We start from the raw sequence: 18,567 nt of genomic DNA on the forward strand, positions 1-18,567 counted from the left end.
CTCCCAGATCAGCTCCATTAAACTGCACACAATGGGAGGTCCCAATTTCCTACTATGCACATTGGTCTGAGCGGCACAGCAGGTTAGCACTGTTGCCTCACAGTGCCAGGGACCAGGGTTCAATTCCTGGCTTGGGTCACGGTCAATGCGGAGTCTGCACACTCTCTCCCGTGGGTTTCCTCTGGTCCCCCCTGGCCCCAGACTCAAAGATGTGCTGGTTAGGTGCACTGGCCATGGTAAATTCTCCCTTAGTGTGCCCAAGCAAACGTTGGAGTGTGGCGACAAGGGGACGTTCACAGTAACTTCATTGCAGTGTTGATGTAAGCCTACTTGAGACATAAAATAAGGCACGATGTGACAGTGACTGATACTTACACTGGGTTAAGTGAGAAGTGTTCAATTGCACAGAATGGAAATCTCAGTTCAACCTGTACAAGAAACAAGCCAACACAGCTTTCCCTGGGCTGCAGTAACACATGCACTTGCTCTGTTTTTCAAGCTTCCAACAATAATTAGCCAGACTAATGCCCTGGATAACTGCACCAGATTTCACAAGCACGAAACAGGGACACTGCCCTGAAGCAACATTCCATGGCACCCAAGCTCTTGACATGCTTCAAAAGGACAGCTTCAGCTTCAGACCACACTCAAAACTCAAACCAGGCTGTGGCTTGTCCTGACATCCTGTCAGTTTAGTCTCTAGTTGATGTGGTGATCATGGCCCCCAAGTGTTGCTCTGCTTTCTCCATCACGGTTCGGCATGGCTTAGGCAGTTTCCTCTTTATTAACCCTGTGTTTGATTCCTTTTCGACACCGACACCGACACCTTCAGAGATTTCAGCCGATAGCGACTCCTCGCTCAATTTTGAAAAATCTTCTTTGACGAACAACTGAGGTAATTTTCTTCCAAAAGCATTTGGACAACTTTTTCACAGATGAACCTATTAATTTCCCAACCATTGTAGATACAGGGTTTCTTGGTTTGTCTCTCCTCATCCCACTCACTCTTGAGACATAAATGGAGTTTGCACATTCCATGTGCGAAGTTTCTCCCGTGTCTGCATGGGTTTCCTCTGGGTGTTCCGTTTTCCTCCCACAGTCCAAAGATGTGTAGGTTAGGTGGATGGGTCAGCCTGAATTCCCTCTTTAGTATTCAAAGATGGGTAGGTTAGATGGATTAGCCATGGGAAATATGTGGGGTTATGGGGATACAATGGGAGGTTAGGCCCAGGTGAGATACTCTGACAAAAAGTCGGTATACACTCACTGGGCTGAATGGTCTCTTCTACACTGTTGCAATTCTATGAATGCAAAAACCTATACTGGGGTTCCAGGTAACACTTCCCAGGAGCAGTCATACCAAGCCACAGAGTTTTCTTATTACCTTCACACTAGACAAGTGACTTCAGATAATAGAGGCGCCTTATGAAGGTAACCTGCATAATGCTTGAGACAACTTATTCTCGGATGGTCAAGTGTTGCAATGTTGACTCCTTGCTTAATCCACGTCCTAGTGTGATGGGCATATGCAAAGATGTTTGCCAACGGGATTATTTGGGCATTTTACAAGTTCCCCTGCATAAATATGCCTGATCTGAATTCTTTTGGAGTATTTGGCTGTGTCCTTCTGTGCATTCAGAACATAAGAGCAGGAGGGAGCCATTTCGCCTCTCGAATCTTACGCCATTCATTTGCCAGTACATCATGGCAGCTGTCCTGCACCATAACACCAGCCATTAAATTTAACTTTATAACCTTCACTACTTTGATAGATTTTTTATAGACAATCTCAATTTTCAACCAATTCCACATCCACCTCCAATGCTTGTCCTCAACAGATTTTTTTGAGAAGATTCCAGAAGTAATCCTTGACATGGTAGAATCGTAGAATTCCAAACTGCAGAAGGAAGCCGGTTGGTCCATCAATACTGTACCGATAACCACTGTGTCACCCACATCATGCTTGAATACCTGAGTTCTGGTTTTAAGGTTATGCCTGGACACTTAAAGGAAACAGGTAGACATGGGAAGCTCTTTAAATCATCTTAAATCTCACGATGTTTGCTGCTCTATGATACTATTACTGCTGCAATTTGTTTTCTTTATTCTTTTATGGGACACGGGCAGCGTTAGCGAGGCAAATATTTACTGCCCTTAAACAAAGCACCTTGCTCGGCCAGTTCAGAGGGCAGTTACGTACGTAGGCCAGACCAGATTAGCACTGCTGCATCACAGCGGCAGGTACCTAGGTTTGAGTCCCGGTCTCAGGTCACTGTCTGCGTGGAGTTTGCACGTTCTCCTCATGACTGTGTGGTTTTCCTCCATGTGCTCTGGTTTCCTCCCAAAGATGGGAGGTTAGGTGGATTGGCCATGCTAAATTGCCCCTTAGTGTTGGGGGATTGGCAGGATAAATATGTGGGGTTACAGGGATAGGGCCTGGTTGGGATTGTGGTCAGTGCTGCTACACTGTAGGGATTCCATGATTTCCTTTCCTAAAGGACATTAGTGATCCAAAAAAAGGCTTCTACGATAATCAGTGATAGTTCCACGGTCACCGCAACTGAGACTAGCTTCCGATTCCAGATTTTATTAACTGGATTTAAACTCCACCAGCCACTGCGGTGGGCAACACCCTACAGATTCACTTGGGACAGGTCCTAACTTGCTCTCTGCAACTTTAAGAGGCCGGGTCTCATTGATCAGATAAATCTGCAACGTTGGTATGTGTGCAATGTGCCACAGGCTGGCAAGTTTAAAGCATCTCCAGGCAGCCAGCTTTCTGCACAGAGGGGAAAATAAAATAACCGGGTAGCTCACGATCGATTCCAGCAGGAGTTGGAGAAAACACCTACGGAGATGAGGTGCGAAATTAAAAAAAAAGGGAAAGGAAAGCAGCATTATAATCAGCTTATTGCACATCCTCCTGTTACACTGACCAGCTGGAGGTTGGATATAATCAGAGGAGTTCAAACCTCAATGAGAGAAAAACATGACAAAGAACAGCTTTGTCAATGTTAAATTTCTAAGATAAAAAGATATCCAACCATACTGTACCATGCCCTCTATTGCAGCATAGAATAGAGCACTTAAGAGCTGTGTATGGCACTAAGATGAAGAATGCTTGTGTAGTCATTGAAGAATACAGTCACTTCAAATCAAATCTCATCAAAATTCATCTTTGCATTTTCTTGCAGCCTGTAGCCTGATAGCATCAACACTCCCCACGTCCCTTGATAATCGACACAAACACGCATTCACAGCACGGAAACTCATGTCTTTCAGAACAAGTATTGCTGACTGAATCTTCACATACTCTCCTTGGCACAGCAACAAGGTTGATAGAAAGAGATCTTTCAATGGTCACTTTCCCCTGGCAGGACAGGGGTCAGTCCATTAACAGCTCGACAGAAGTTGTCCAAAGTCAAATATCATCTTAACAAAACTGACACAGTAACATCCTGTGACACCATTCACAAAGCTAACTCACAATGGATAACACATGGAAACATAGAAGATCGAAGCAGGAGGCGGCCATTTGGCCCTTCCAGCCTGCTCCGTCATTCATTACGATCATGGCTGGTCATCCAACTCAATAGCCTAATCCTGCTTTTTCCCCATAACCTTTGATCCCATTCGCCCCAAATGCTATATCCAGCCGCCTCTTGAATATATTCAATGTTTTGGCATCAACGACTCCTTGTGGTAATAAATTTCACAGGCTCACCACTCTTTGGGTGAAAAGACGTCTCCTCATCTCCGTCCTAAATGGTCTACCCTGAATCCTCAGACTCTGACCTCTGGTTCTGGACTCCCCCACCGTCAGAACATCCGCCCTGCGTCTACCCTATCTAGTCCTGCTAATGCCCCATGGCATCGGAAAGTCCAGAAATGATCTCTTGCAGTAACGGTCTTTCTGACCATTCCCGTTTATTAAATCCACTTTTTAATCTTCTGTCCTCTTTCACTGTGAAGTTATGGCACACTGCTCAATATAGCATGGTCATTTCTACCATCTGCAAGGACAACTCAGCCTTGTCCACTATCCACAAGGCACATGTCAGAAGCTGATGGAATACTCCCCACTCGCCTGGATGGGTGCAGCTCCAACAACACGCAAGAGGGTCAACACCATCCAGGACAAAGCAGCCCCGCTTGATTTTCACCCTATGCACTATCAACATGAAGCTGCAGCATTGTGTACCACATACAATATTATAGAATCCCTATAGTGCAGAAGGAGGCCATTTAGCCCATCGAGTCTCTACCAACCCCAATCCCATCCATCCCCATAACCCAATGCATTAACCCTGCTCGTCCCCCTAAGCGGCAATTTAGCATGGCCAATCCAGCTAACTTGCAAGACTTTCGACTGTGGGAGGAAACTGGAGCACCCGGAGGAAATCCACGCAGAGATGAGGAGAATGTGCAGACTCTGCAAAGGCAGTAACCCAAGGCCAGAATTGAACCCAGGTCCCTGGCGCTGAGAGTACAGCGCTAATTACTGTGTCACCATGCCATCCACAGCACTGCAGCAATTCACCAAGGTTCCTTCGAGAGCACCTTCAAAATCCATGACCTCTACCACCTAGGAGGAGGGCAGGAGATGCATGGGAATATTACCACCCTCAAGCTCCCCTCTAAGTTACACACCATCCAGAATTACATAACATGGCAACAGTGAAGTGAAAATCCTGGAACACACTGCCTAATAATGACATGGGTAAACCTACACCTCATGGACTCCAGCAGTTCAAGGAATCATCTTCGAGGGCAATTAAGGACAGCTGACCTCATTAGTGACACACACATCCAATGAATGAATGAAAAAAAACACAAGACCTCTGTCCCCTCAAGCCACCATTGCTGCAGTAAATCTCTGAAGATGCACTAAAGGAATACTGCCCGGTCAAAGGTTCAATCTATTGGATATAAAATGTTAAATGGCGAGGCTTTTGCTGCCCTGAGGTGAATGGTTCCCTTGTCATCGACTTATCTGCTAAAACCTGCTGATCCCTCTGCAATCTGGTCTTCCTCTACATAGCACTCATCCATTTTGTCCAGTTTGCACTGCTCCCAGTTTCACCATCCTCTCTCCTTTGGCCAAAGTCATCAACTTCTCCCAATCTTTGCAGTAATGTCCAAATGGTCATTGATCTGAAAGGTGACTGCTGGTTCCTCTCTCCACCCACGCTGCCTGGCCTCCTGAATATTGCCACATTTTCCATTTCTTTTTATTTCTGCTCCTGACAATCTACGGTCCCTCCCCAAGTGGAATATCAGCCAGCTTAATTACAGCCAAGAACCAACCCACAAGGTAACTTCACTAAGCCACCTCTCCATGGAACTGACACCCCCACAGCCACGCGTCGTATCATCTGACTCAACTACTGAAACCTCCATTGCCCTCCAGATCCCATACCTCTCCATTTTGCCATTTTCTATGTGGTAAGTAACGTATCAAACATGTGGTGCATGAAGTCTATTGAGGCCTGATCTTCTAACTCAATGACATCCTCAATGATCTGAATTTGCACAGCGTTATCTGTCATCTGTAAATACTTGCTGACAACCTCTCAAGTCAATCTACAATCCTCCCGCTGCTTCATTACTTATCTATATTGAATATGCCCAATTATTGATGCTGATCTTGCAGCTTCAGAGCCACAGAAACGTGGTTGACTCCTAAGCGCTCTCTGAAACGGCCTAATAAGCTGCACAGCCGTATTCAACCATTACAAAAAAAACATTAAGAACGAAACTGGATGGATCACCTAGTATCAGCCTAGACACCAGAAACAACAGCGACACCAGCGGCATAGTGGCACAATGGTTAGCACCACTGCCCCACAGCACTCGGGACCTGGGTTCAATTCCCGGCTTGGGTCACTGTCTGTGTGGAGCTTGCACTTCCCTTTCCATGCCCATGTGGATTTCCTCCAGATGATCCGGTTTCCTCCCACACTCCAAAAATGCTAAATGCTACAGGATGCGTAGGTTAGAGGAATTAACAGGTTATGGGGATAGGGCCTGGGTGGGATTGTTGTCGGTACAGGCTTGATGGGCCAAATTGCCTTCTTTTGCACTGTCGGGATTTATGATTCCCAGCCCTGTTGACCCTGCGAAATCCTCCTTACTAACAACTGGGGAATTTTGCCCAAACTGGGAGAGCTGTCCCTCAGACTGGTTCAGAACAGCCTGACAGTCATACTCATGGAATCATACTGTCAAGGTAACATCCCAGACACCACCATCACCATTCCTGGGTATATCCTCTCCCACCAGCAGGACAGGCCCAGCAGAGGTGGCAGCACAGTGGTATATAGTCAGAAGGAAGTTGCCCTGCGAGCCCTCAACATCAGCTCTGGGCCCCGTGAAGTCTCTCAGCACCGGGTCAAACATGAGCAAGGAAACCTCCTGCTGATTACCACATACCATCTGCCCCTCAGTGGATGAATCACTCCTCCATGTTCAATGTGACTTGGAGAAAGAATCATGATAGAATCCCTATAGTGCAGAGGGAGGCCATTTGGCCCATCGAGTCTGCACCAACCACAATCCCACCCAAGCCCGATTCCTGTAACCCCACATACTTACCCTGCTAATCCCCTGGCACTAAGGGGCAACTCAACATGGCCAATCAACATAATCTGCACATTTTTGGACTGTGGAAGGAAACCGGAGGAAAGCCACACAGACACTGGAAGAACATGCAAACTCCACGTAGACAGTGACCCAATCCGGGAATCGAATCCGGGTCCCTGGCGCTGTGAGACAACAGTGCTAACCACTGTGCCACCATGTCTCCCGAGTGTGGCAAGGGCATAGAATGCACTTTAGATGGTGGGACCTGAATATCCATCACAGAGTGAGAGGGCCAGGTCCTAAAGAACATCACTGCTAGACTGGGACTGTGGCAGATGGTGAGGGAGCCAACAAGAGGGTAAAACAATCTTGACCTCACCCTCACCAGCCACAGGCGCATCTGTCCATGACAGCATCGGTGGGAGTGAACACTGCATGTCCTTGTGGACAAAGTCCTGTCTTCGTGTTGAGGATATCTCCATCGTGTTGTGTGGCATTATCACCGTGCCAAATGGCATAGATTTCAAACAGCTAGCAACTCAATACTGGACATTCAATGAGGCACTGTGAGCCATCAGCAGCAGAACTATACTCAGCCACAATCTGTACACCATGGCATATCCCCCACTTTACCATTACCACCAAGCCAGGCGATCAATGAAGGGTGCGGGGGGCACACGAGAGCAACACCAGATACAGCCAAAAATGAGGCGTCAACCTGGTGAAGCTACAACACAGGACTACCTGGGTGCCAAACAGCATTAGCAACAACTATGACAGAGCTGAGCGATTCCACAAACATTAGTCTGATACTGGCCCAGAGGAGAATGTGCTACCCATTGAACCAGAGTCAATGCCCGATGAACAACCCAACGCAAACACAAACTTCAATGCTAGTATCAGTGACAGGCATTTGGCAGAGCAGGTAGGAAAACACAAAAGGAAAATACTGCAGATGCTGGATCTAAAATAATATCAGAAGGATGTTGGAAGATTTCAGGTCTGGCAACATCTGAGAGAAAGAAACAGAGTCCAATATACTTCCTCTTCAGAAAGTCACATTGGACTCCAAATATTAACTGTTTCTCTCTCAAGTTGCAGTCATATCTGAGATTTTCCAGCATCGTTTTTTTATTTCAGAAACACAGCACGGAGTCAGGTACGGAGTGAAGGCTTTCACCCAGCACGATTTCTTTCCACCATGGCACACTAAGAATTTATTTATTTGTGTCACAAGTAGGTTTACATTAACACTGCAATGAAGTTACTGTGAAAATCCCCTAGTTGCCACACTCCAGTGCCTGTTTGGGTATACTGAGGGAGAATTTAGCATGGCCAATGCACCCAACCAGCACATCTTTTGGACTGTGGGAGGAAACTGGAGCGCCCGGACAAAACCCAAGCAATAACAGGAACAATGTGCAAACTCCACACAGTGACCCAAGCCGTGAATCGAACCCAGGTCCCTGGTGCTGTGAGGCAGCAGTGCTAACCACTGTGCCATCATGCTGCCCTAATGGCAGAATGCCATTTTCTTTTCACCAGTGCCCCCAGTGGTGCATCTTCACCCCACACAACCACCTATTTGACACAACCACGAACATTCACCTGGGCCACACACACACCTTTTCCCAACTACAACTCCTGTGTGCTCATTATCTCCATAGCACAGGCAGCTTTCCCTGCGGTAAAGGTGCTTTACACAAATAGCAGTATAACCTGTAGTAGACAGAGTGCCAAGCTCACCTTTCTCAAGATACTCTTCCAGGCCTCGCCGCCTGGCATCCAGCTGCTGCTCCGAGAGTGAAAAGGGCCACTTCCGTGGGAGCTTGGGGAAATGGAAGTCGGAGAATTCCCTCTTCAGGTTCTGGTGAAGGATGGTGAATTCGCGGAAGCGTCGAGAGCAGAGCTGGCGTCCAGCCATGTAAATGTTGAACACCTAAACAGAAAGCAGCATTAGTGGCTGGAGGTTGTTGCAACACATTAAAAAAAATTGTTTAAATATATTGCATTTTTTTCATGTATGTAAGATGGCACGGCGGTACAGTGGTTAGCACTGTTGCTTCACAGCGCCACGCACCCGGGTTCAACTCCAGCCTGGGGGACTGCCTGTTCTCCCTGTGTCTTTGTGGATTTCCTCTGGGTGCTCTGGTTTCCTCCCTCAGTCCGAAAGATGAGCTGGTTGGGTGCACTGGCCGTGCTAAAATCTCCCTCGGTGTTGCCGAACAGGTGCCGGAGTGTGGCAACTGGGGGATTTTCACAGTAACTTCACTCCAGTGTTAATGTAATCCTACTTGTGACACCAATAAAATAAATGTATTTTAAATATCGAGAGCACATTGGTCCAAGTAGGTCATGGACTGAAATCCTGCACCCATTGCTCGGGCACAGAATCCAGGCTGACACCAGTGCAGCACTGAGGACAGGGCTGCAGAGAGAGGTGCAATCTTACAGATATAACACTAAACCGAGGCCATGTCTGTCCTTTCACAAATTACCTCCTGACACAATGAGTGCAGCAGGGTATCTCTCCTCAAGCATCATTAAAACAAATAGATGTCTAGCTACAAATCTCATGGCTGTTGCAGTGTGAACTGGCTGCCAGACTTACTACACTGCAATACCATTGAACTGCAGAGGCAGTTGTAACGTGTTGTGGAGTGATCATATATACAAGTACTTCCATCTTCAATCAGAAGTAAACTCATTTAATTCAACCCTCAACCTGCAATCTCCACCATCTAGAAGGACAAGGGCAGCGGATACATGGAAAAACCACCTGCAATGATACCCCCCCCCCACCCCCACCCCATCCTGACTTAAACTATATTCCTTCATTGTCACTGGGTCAACTTCCTGGAGCTCCCTCCCCAACAGCACTGTGGGTATGCCGACACGATGGAGATGTTGGACTGGGGTAAACACAGTAAGAAGTCTCCCTACACCGGTTAAAGTCCAACAGGTTTATTTGGTAGCAAATGGCAGATTAGCTGGAAAGACTTACATTCTAAATCAGTATTCAGTAAACTGTGTGTGTGCCTTTATATACTCTGTTTGTGAGCAGAGCTTTCCACTCACCTGACGAAGGAACAGCATTCCGAAAGCTTGTGGGTTTTACTACCAAATAAACCTGTTGGAATTTAACCTGGTGTTGTGAGACTTCTTACTGGGCATGCTTACACCACATGGACTGCAGCAGTTTGAGAAGACAGCTCACCATCACCTTTGAGGGAAATTACAGATGGACAACATCGGTTGGATTTGCCAGCGACGCTCACATCCCATAAACTAATTTTTAAAAGATGGTTTTCTAAACTCTTGCACGCTTCTGGAGTCAGTGAGTCTATTATTTCCATCCCAAAAATCTCTCCCTACTTTTAAAAATGTTTCTGAAAACCTTGACCCTTTCCCCCTACTGCTGCCAATCATTCTTGCACTCCACAAAGTGACCATGGTGTGTCTCCGGATGTGAGCGTGATGGAAATGCAGAGGCATCAGGTAGTAAGTGTTCAACAATCCCCAGTTGGATAAAAGCAAATTACTGCGGATGCTGGAATCTGAAACCCAAAGAGAAAATGCTGGAAAATCTCAGCAGGTCTGGCAGCATCTCTAAGGAGAGAAAAGAGCTGACATTGAGCTAAAAGGGCTTTGACAAATGGTCATCTGGACTTGAAACATCAGCTCTTCTCTTTCCTCACAGATGCTGCCAGATCTACTAATCAGTTGGATGCTGAGTAACAAAGGCTCATGAAAACTCCTTCAGCAGATGGTTAACAATCGCAGCATCCGTGAAGCCACAAGTTAGCTGATGCCACAATTTCAACTTCCGTCACAGTTCTATTGCAAAATTGGACAAAACAAATCTGGTAAAACAAAACCAACACAACCTGAGCATGAAAGCTGCTTGGGTTGTCACATAATTCTTCCTGTGCGCAAACTGGCTGTTTCCCATTCCATTGCAACATTTCAAAAAGTACTTTACTGGCAGTAATGCAGGTTGGGTAGTCCCCAGATTGCGGAAGTGCCTATTACAGCAATAAATGCTCTTTCCTTTTGACTGACTCACCAACATCATATCTGGTCAGACTTGCACTTGATTCCAGTCCCTGGTGCCTCTGAGGTTAACTAGGCATAGAATGTATAGAATCCCTACAGTTCAGGAGGTATTTGGCCCCTCGAGTCTATATGAACCACATTCCCACCCAGGCCCTATTCCTATAATCCCACACATTTACCCTGCTGAGCCCCCTGACACTAGGGTCAATTTTGCATGGCCAATCAACCTAACCAGCACATCTCTGAACCGTGGAAAGAGACCAGAGCACTCGGAAGAAACCTGCACAGACTTGGGGAGAACATGCAGACTCCACACAATGACCCAAGGCTGGAATTGAACCTGGTCCCTGGAGGCAGCAGTGCTAACTACTGTGCCGCCATATAGTGATGGGCAGTCTTGTCAGCACTGCACAACATCAAGGGGCCAAATCTAGTGCTGGACTTTTCCCCAAAAGCAATGGCAAACGAGGTCAAAGATCTGAATTACTCACCACAAATTTCTCCCCATTCCGCTCAACATGTTTGTAGCCCGGGATAGAGATTGGCACCGCCCGCTTCTCACTGTAGTCGTAGTAGATGTTCCCGGAGGAGTCATCACCAGGATCGAGCCGATCGGCTTCTTGTTGCGGGACGGATAGCACGGTCAGAATCAACTCCCGATCTCCAGCCCGAATCAGGTCCACAACTTGTTTGTGGGTCGCTCCCTCCACATTGACGCCATTCCTGGGGAGGCAACGGACAGCATCATTAGAAACTTATGCAAGACACTGAGGAACTGGGACACACTGTGGGTAACACACACAGCGGTCCAAAATCAGAATTTCAGCATATAAAATCGTGCTGCACTGTCAGAGGTGCTATCTTCTGAATGAGATACAAAACCCAAGCCTCTTTAAGTGGATGTAAGAGATCCCATTCTATTGTTCAAAGAGAGGTGGGGAATTCACCACATAGTTCTAAACTAACACCATTAAAATGAGAACCATTTGTTGCTCATGGTTCATTCTCTGTTGAAATTTGCTGCTGTACTTACCTATTCAAAGTAACAATAGCAAAGACAATTAAAAGGCTTTAAGTATATAAATGCATGTCATTTCTTTCTACAGGACTTGAAATTCATACAGGTTCGGCATGTTGTTTGCCAATTTGCATCAGCTAAACGTCAAATGTTGAGCCCAGTTAGCTATATTATTTATAGAAAGATGCTTGTTGGTCCTACTTGCTCAAAGATGCTTCTTCCAATTAATCTTGTCTCTCTAAACTGGCCATCTAAGTAATTAGCCATAGATCACAAAGGCCCAGAAGTATGCAGCAGGCAGGCTGACTCAGCAAATAACAGGAGCGACTTCTGTCTGCACAACTGTGCTTCCAAATAAACTTGTTGGACTTTAATCTGGTGTTGAGAGACCACAACATGTCTAACCCTGGAAAATATCCAGTCGGGGGGGTGAGGGGGGGGGGGGGGGGGGGGCACTGTGCTAAGCATACATCCCTTGATTCTGATGGGTTGAAAACCAGATTTGAGAATACACAGGTACAGTATGCTATGAAGGGCAAGCTCCTGACATATATTCAACAAGGCAGAGGTTACAAATATTCCAATAAACAGTAAAAGGAGAAATCCCCATACAAGGCAGCACAGTGGTTAAGCACTGCTGCCTCACATTGCCAGGGACCCCGGTTCAATTCCTGGTTTGGGTCATTCTACATGCGAAGTCTGCACGTTCTCCCCACGTCTGCGTGGGTTTCCTCCCGGCGCTCTGGTTTTCCTCCCACAGTCCCTAAGATGTGCCAGTTAGATGCATTGGCCATGCTAAATTGCTCCTTAATGTCAGGGGGACTGGCTAAATGGTAAATGGGACTGTGGGGAGAGGAATTGTGGTCAGTGTGGACGGTATAGGCCAAATGGCCTCTTTCTGTGCTGTAGGGATTCTATAACTCTAATCAGTATTCTGAACTGTCAAATGACTTCAGTTGACTGGTTACAATGGGACACTTGGAACTGGATTATGACATTCATCTCAATTTTAAAAAACACAATTGGAAAGCTCTGGGATTGTTTTTCTCAGTAGCTCCCTCTCCAGTTACCAAATCTATAAAAGAGCTAAAACCATGTTTGATTTAAGCTTGTGAAAGAAATCACTGCCCTCCACTTGTTTTAGTATCACTTCAGTACTGTTGAACACTTATTGTTTGGTAACTCTGCTTCAGTAATTTTAAATCCTTCACTACTGCTGTCACTCAGCCACAGCGCTCCCTTTAGCGAGAAACCAGGGCACTCAACGTAACTGGTGCCCGATTTGCAGTCAAGGGGAAGCACAAACGAAGGTGAACTTCGCTACCCAATTCTTTCTTTGCCCTCTCACCCTGCCTCAAGAGTAAAAAGTACATTGAAGCTTGAACTTCTATTCTAGTTTTAGGTGGCCTACTCAAAGTGAGGGGTTTAAGTGACCCAGTGAATGGCAAACAAAGATGCTTTTGGGATATATTTAGCTTTACAGCTAACTGCAAGGTGTCGTTTAACATACAAGTAAAGATACACAACTGTAATCAACGCACAACGCAGAACCGTCTTCAAAGCTTCTTGCAGCTAAGCTGTCAGATTCATCTGGGCTATGTTTCTCATTTGGTTGTTTTAAAGTATTTTTCTTTATATTAGGTGCTTTTAATCAGAGCTTTAACTCTATCCTCTTTGCTGCTCTCACTTACAAAGTGAGCTAGGATTCCACGTAGTTGAGGCAGAGTTTGTCACGGGCCGGCTGAGATCCGAGTGCAGCACCCACCGTGTGGGCAAAGATAGAGAGTCATAGAGGTTTACTGCATGGAAACAGGCCCTTCGGCCCAAATTGTCCATGCTGTCCAGTCTTTAACCATTTAGTCCCAATTGCCCGTGTTTGGTCCATATCCCTCCATACCCATCTTAACCATGTAACTGTCTAAATGCTTCTTAAAAGACAAAATTGTACCCGCCTCGACTACTACCTCTGACAGCTTGTTCCAGACACTCACCACCCTCTGTGAAAAAATTGCCCTTCTGGACACATTTGTATCTCTCCCTTCCCACCTTAAACCTACACCCTCTACTTTTCGACTCCCCTGCCTTTGGGATAAGATGTTGACCATCTAGCTGATCTATGCCTTGCATTATTTTATAGACCTCTATAAGATCACCCTCAAACCTCCTACTCTCTAGAGAAAAAAATCCCAGTCTATCCAGTCTCTCCTTGCGATTCAAATCATCAATGCCAGTATTGATCAGTTAGCACTCGGTCACCCTATTATAGGAAGCATATTATTACACTAGAAAGAGTGCACTCTTTCTAGTTTAATAATATCCTTTCTATAATAGGGTGACCAGAACTGTACACAGTATTCCAAGCGTGACCTTCTACAACTTCAACAAAGACATCCCAACTCCTGTATTCAACGTTCTGGTCAATGAAACCAAGCATGCCGAACGCCTTCTTCACCACCCTGTCCACCCATGACTCCACTTTCACGGAGTTATAAACCTGTCTAGAGGATATTGGGTACAAACACAAACTGCAGTCGACATGAGTACAAACAACACTTAAACCCGGAGTACTCAATTTCTAAGCTTTAATAGCTTGTGCGAGGAGAATGTGGGGCAAGCAAAGTATTACCGGGTGTTCTGTTGATTCATACAGAAAATTTAACACTGAAACTTAGTTACAGCAAATGAGAAACGAGCACTTTTTCTAATTCTTCATTTGCATACATACCCAATCATAGCACTGCCTTTTATCCTTTCTCACCCAATAAAAACTGTCTCCTGCCAATCCTTCATTAGCAGTGTCCTAATATCTTGTTATTTGGTAATTGTCATGGTAACTTGTTCTTTGTTTTTATCCTGTGTCCTAGTCTTGGAATGCTGTGTTTATGGAACAAGGTTTTCAGATTTCGTCGCTTATCTTGAGTACGTAAGCGTTGGCCCCACTGCAGACCCTGTTTGGCTATTAATCATTTTCCATGACTTGACAAGAGTTTTTTAGACATTTATGGAATTTTAATTTTCACAATTGTTTGCAAACTAACTTCCACAGCTGTACCCATAGATCCCTTTGTTTTGCAACTCTCCCCAGTGCCCTACCATTAACTAAGTCGTGCCCTGGTTCAAAGCGATGAGAAACAAGACTATTCAAGGCTCCTCCGAGCACTGCGACTACAACCCATTGTTGTGAAACTCTCGTGCAACTTGCCACTGTGAATCTGTAGTGCTGGCAACCGCTAGTCAAAAGCCTACCAGATCACTCTGCCCGATTTGAAGAGGCTTGCGGGATGACAAACCAGGCTGGATTTAGCCACTGACCAGCAGGCTGTGCGGCACCTCACTTTGTGTTTAATCTCAAGACTAGAGCTCAAAACCTGGCCTGTCACACAGTAAGCCACAAAGCAATCCAATTCTGTGGGGCAAAGTGAATGGAATGGAGAATTATTTCTAGTCTAATGCATCATTGCACGCTTGTAAATCAATAGTCTCAATGTTTAGCAACAATGTTAAGGACATCGAATGACTTGTTATTTATAAAATATTCCAGCACAAACAGGCCATGTTGCCAAATTCATCTCCACTGCTCTGAATTCCTCAGGAAACAAATCCTGGTCTCAGAGAGGATAAGAACATAAGAACATAAGAAATAGGAGCAGGAGTAGGCCATCTGGCCCTTCGAGCCTGCCCAGCCATTCAATAAGATCATGGCTGATCTGTCGTGGCTCAGTTCCACTTTCCGGCCCTCTCCCCATAACCCTTAATCCCCTCTCTTATCAAAAACCCATCAACCCGCTTCTTGAAAATATTTAGCGAGGCAGCCTCCACCACTTCAACGGGTAGAGAATTCCAGAGATTCACCACCCTTTGAGTGAAGAAGTTCCTCCTCAACTCCGTTCTAAAGCGCCCCCCCTTTATCTTGAGGCTGTGCCCCCTAGTCCTACTGTCTTTTTTGAGTGGGAAGAGTCTCTCCACCTCTATCCTATCCATCCCATTCATCATCTTATACGTCTCAATGAGATCTCCCCTCATTCTTCTAAACTCCAACGAGTACAAGCCTAGTTTATTCAGCCTCTCCTCATAGCTCAACCCCCTCAACTCCGGTAACTCCGGATGTGGTGTAGATTCACCTAAAGAATACCAGGCTTAAATTGTGAGGTCAGATTGCCTGGACTAGGCTTCCATTCCCTTGGGTATTGAAGATTAGGAGATAATCTAGTCCAAGAGTTTACAAGTGAAGTATTTGAGAGGGTGAAGTGGGGAAAAATGAGCTTCTCTGGTGGGGGAATTCAGAATGAGAACAGCCTTCAAATTCAAGCCCATCCTGTTTGAGATGAAGGCAGAGTCACTTCCCCATAGAGACAGATGCCCCATTTCCAAACAAAAACCACCCAGAATTTTAAATTCAATTATTAAGAAGTAATACAGCAATAAACTATAAAATATAAATTTTAAGAAAACATTTGTTAAAACAACAATTCAAAGATGTGCGGGGTTAGGTTGATTGGCCATACTAAATTGACCCTAGTGTCAGGGGGATTAGAAGGGCAAATGTGTGGGGTAATGGGAATAGAGCCTGGGTGGGATTGTGCTTAGTGCAGACTCGATGGGCCGAATGGCTTTCTTCTACACTGTTGGAGTTACATAGAACAGTACAGTACAGTACAGGCCCTTCGGTCCTCAATGCTGTACCGAGCTATGTCCAAACCCAAGATCAAGCTATCCCACTCCCTATCCTTCTAGTGTGCTCCATGTGCCTAACCAATAACTGCTTGAAAGTTCCTGAAGAGTCCGACTCCACTATCACAGCAGACAGCGTATTCGACACCCCAACCACTCAGTGAAAAATCTACCTCGGACATCCCTCCTATATCTCCCACCACGAACCTTAAAGTTACGCCCCCTAGTAACAGCTACATCCACCTGAGGAAATAGTCTCTGCACGTCCACTCTATCTAACCCCCTCACCTATGATTCACTAAGCAAAAACACACCAGAATATCAACTAATCATCTCGAGTCAGGGAGATGGGCAGCACAGAACACCGATGCGCAAATGTGAATGCTTGAACTGGTTTGCTGTTGTAAAGTCAAAACTAACACTGTAAAGTTGAAACTGGGCACCAATTTATAACCATCGTAACTCCAATGTCACAATGTTGAGGACTGTCTAATGATGTAGAGACAGTTAATGATTCTCTGGTTGTTCATTGCGGGATATGTAAATGCCAGGTTATCTGGAGAACTCCTTTACTCTTCTTCACGTAGATCTTTCACATCCAGCCGAAGACGGATTAAATGGCTTCAGTTTAAAATCCCAATCGAGAGTTGGCATTTGTGACCCAGCAGTAACTATCAGTATTGCACTGTGGGGGTGAGTCTGGATTATACACTCACATTTCTTCCATTTTCTTTCTTACTAGACTCTTCATAGCCACTGCTCTGCATCCAGAATGGTTCTGTCTACCCACTTAGAGGAAATTTGTTTTTACTTGGTTTGGTAGCACCCTTGTTTCTTGTAATGAGATTGTGGGTTCTCGTCTCATGCTTGAGACACTGAGGGAATGCCGCATTGTCAAAGGTGCTAACCTGTCAGATGACACAGCAATGAGTCTACCCCCTCGGGAGGTCGTACAGGGTTTAAGGAGAGCCCAGACCTGGAAAACACATTGTGCAGTTTTAGTCTCTATATTTAAGAAAGGACATACCTGCAGTGGAGATGACACAGTGAAGGTTCACTCAGTTTGTGTCTGGGATGAGGGGTTTGCTCTATGATGGGACAACATAAGAACATAAGAAATAGGAGCAGGAGTCGGCCATCTAGCCCTTGGAGCCTGCCCCACCATTCAATAAGATCATGGCTGATCTGTCGTGGCTCAGTTCCACTTTCCCGCCCTCTCCCCATAATCCTTAATCCCCTTGCCTATCAAAAGCCTATCAACCCGCGTCTTAAATATATTTAGCGAGGCAGCCTCCACCACTTCAACGGGTAGAGAATTCCAGAGATTCACCACCCTTTGAGTGAAGAAGTTCCTCCTCAACTCCGTTCCAAACCACCCCCCCTTTATCTTGAGGCTGTGCCCTCTAGTCCTACTGTCCTTTCTGAGCAGGAAGGGTCTCTCCACCTCTATCCTATCCATCCCATTCATCATCTTATATGTCTCAATGAGATCTCCCCTCATTCTTCTAAACTCTAACAAGTACAAGCCTAGTTTATTCAGCCTCTCCTCATAGTTCAACCCCCTCAACTCCGGTATCAGCCTAGTAAACCTCCTCTGCACTCCCTCCAAGGCCAAAATATCCTTGCGTAAGTGCGGTGACCAAAACTGCACACAGTACTCCAGCTGCGGCCTCACCAGTGCCCTGTACAGTTGCACCAAGACCTCCCTACTTTTATATTCAATCCCCCTCGCTATGAAGGCCAGCATCCCATTCGCCTTCCTGATCACCTGCTGCACCTGCAGGCTGGGTTTTTGCGACTCATGCACAAGAACCCCGAGGTCCCTCTGCACCGTCGCATGCTGCAGTTTTTCGCCAGGTAAGTAATAGTCCTTCCTACCATTATTCCTACCAAAGTGGACAACTTCACACTTGCCAACATTAAATTCCATTTGCCAGTTCCTGGCCCATTCGCCCAGCCTATCTAGATCCTTCTGCAGACTTTCCACACCCTCCGCACAATTTGCCGTTCCACCAATCTTGGTGTCATCAGCAAATTTCGACACCATACACTCGGTTCCCTCCTCCAGGCAGAGTGAAATGGGCCTATATTCTCTGCAGTTCAGAAGAATTAGGGGTGATCTCACTGAAATGGTCAATAGGATGGCATGATGGCACAGTGGTTAGCACTGCTGCCTTACAGCAGCAGGGACTCAGATTTGATTCCCGGCTTGTCTGTATGTTCTCTCATTCGGTGTGGGT

At 45.9% G+C, this 18,567-nt stretch overlaps 1 protein-coding gene across 2 annotated transcripts in view; it reads right to left on the minus strand.

The window, feature by feature from the left end:
• Positions 1-18,567, minus strand: part of LOC145339079 (sorting nexin-27-like) — a 113,974-nt gene that overhangs the window by 46,577 nt on the left and 48,830 nt on the right. For both annotated transcript variants that reach the window (XM_080183510.1, XM_080183511.1), the window contains exons 2-3: positions 11,130-11,361; positions 8,329-8,521 (exon numbers count right to left, since the gene is read on the minus strand). In XM_080183510.1, the coding sequence (XP_080039636.1) occupies positions 8,329-8,521; positions 11,130-11,361 (425 nt within the window). The remainder of the gene's footprint in view (positions 1-8,328; positions 8,522-11,129; positions 11,362-18,567) is intronic.

The sequence above is a fragment of the Carcharhinus amblyrhynchos genome, unplaced genomic scaffold (genome assembly GCF_965287045.1).
Source record: "Carcharhinus amblyrhynchos unplaced genomic scaffold, sCarAmb.v2.hapA chromosome_317, whole genome shotgun sequence".
Lineage (NCBI taxonomy): Eukaryota > Metazoa > Chordata > Chondrichthyes > Carcharhiniformes > Carcharhinidae > Carcharhinus > Carcharhinus amblyrhynchos.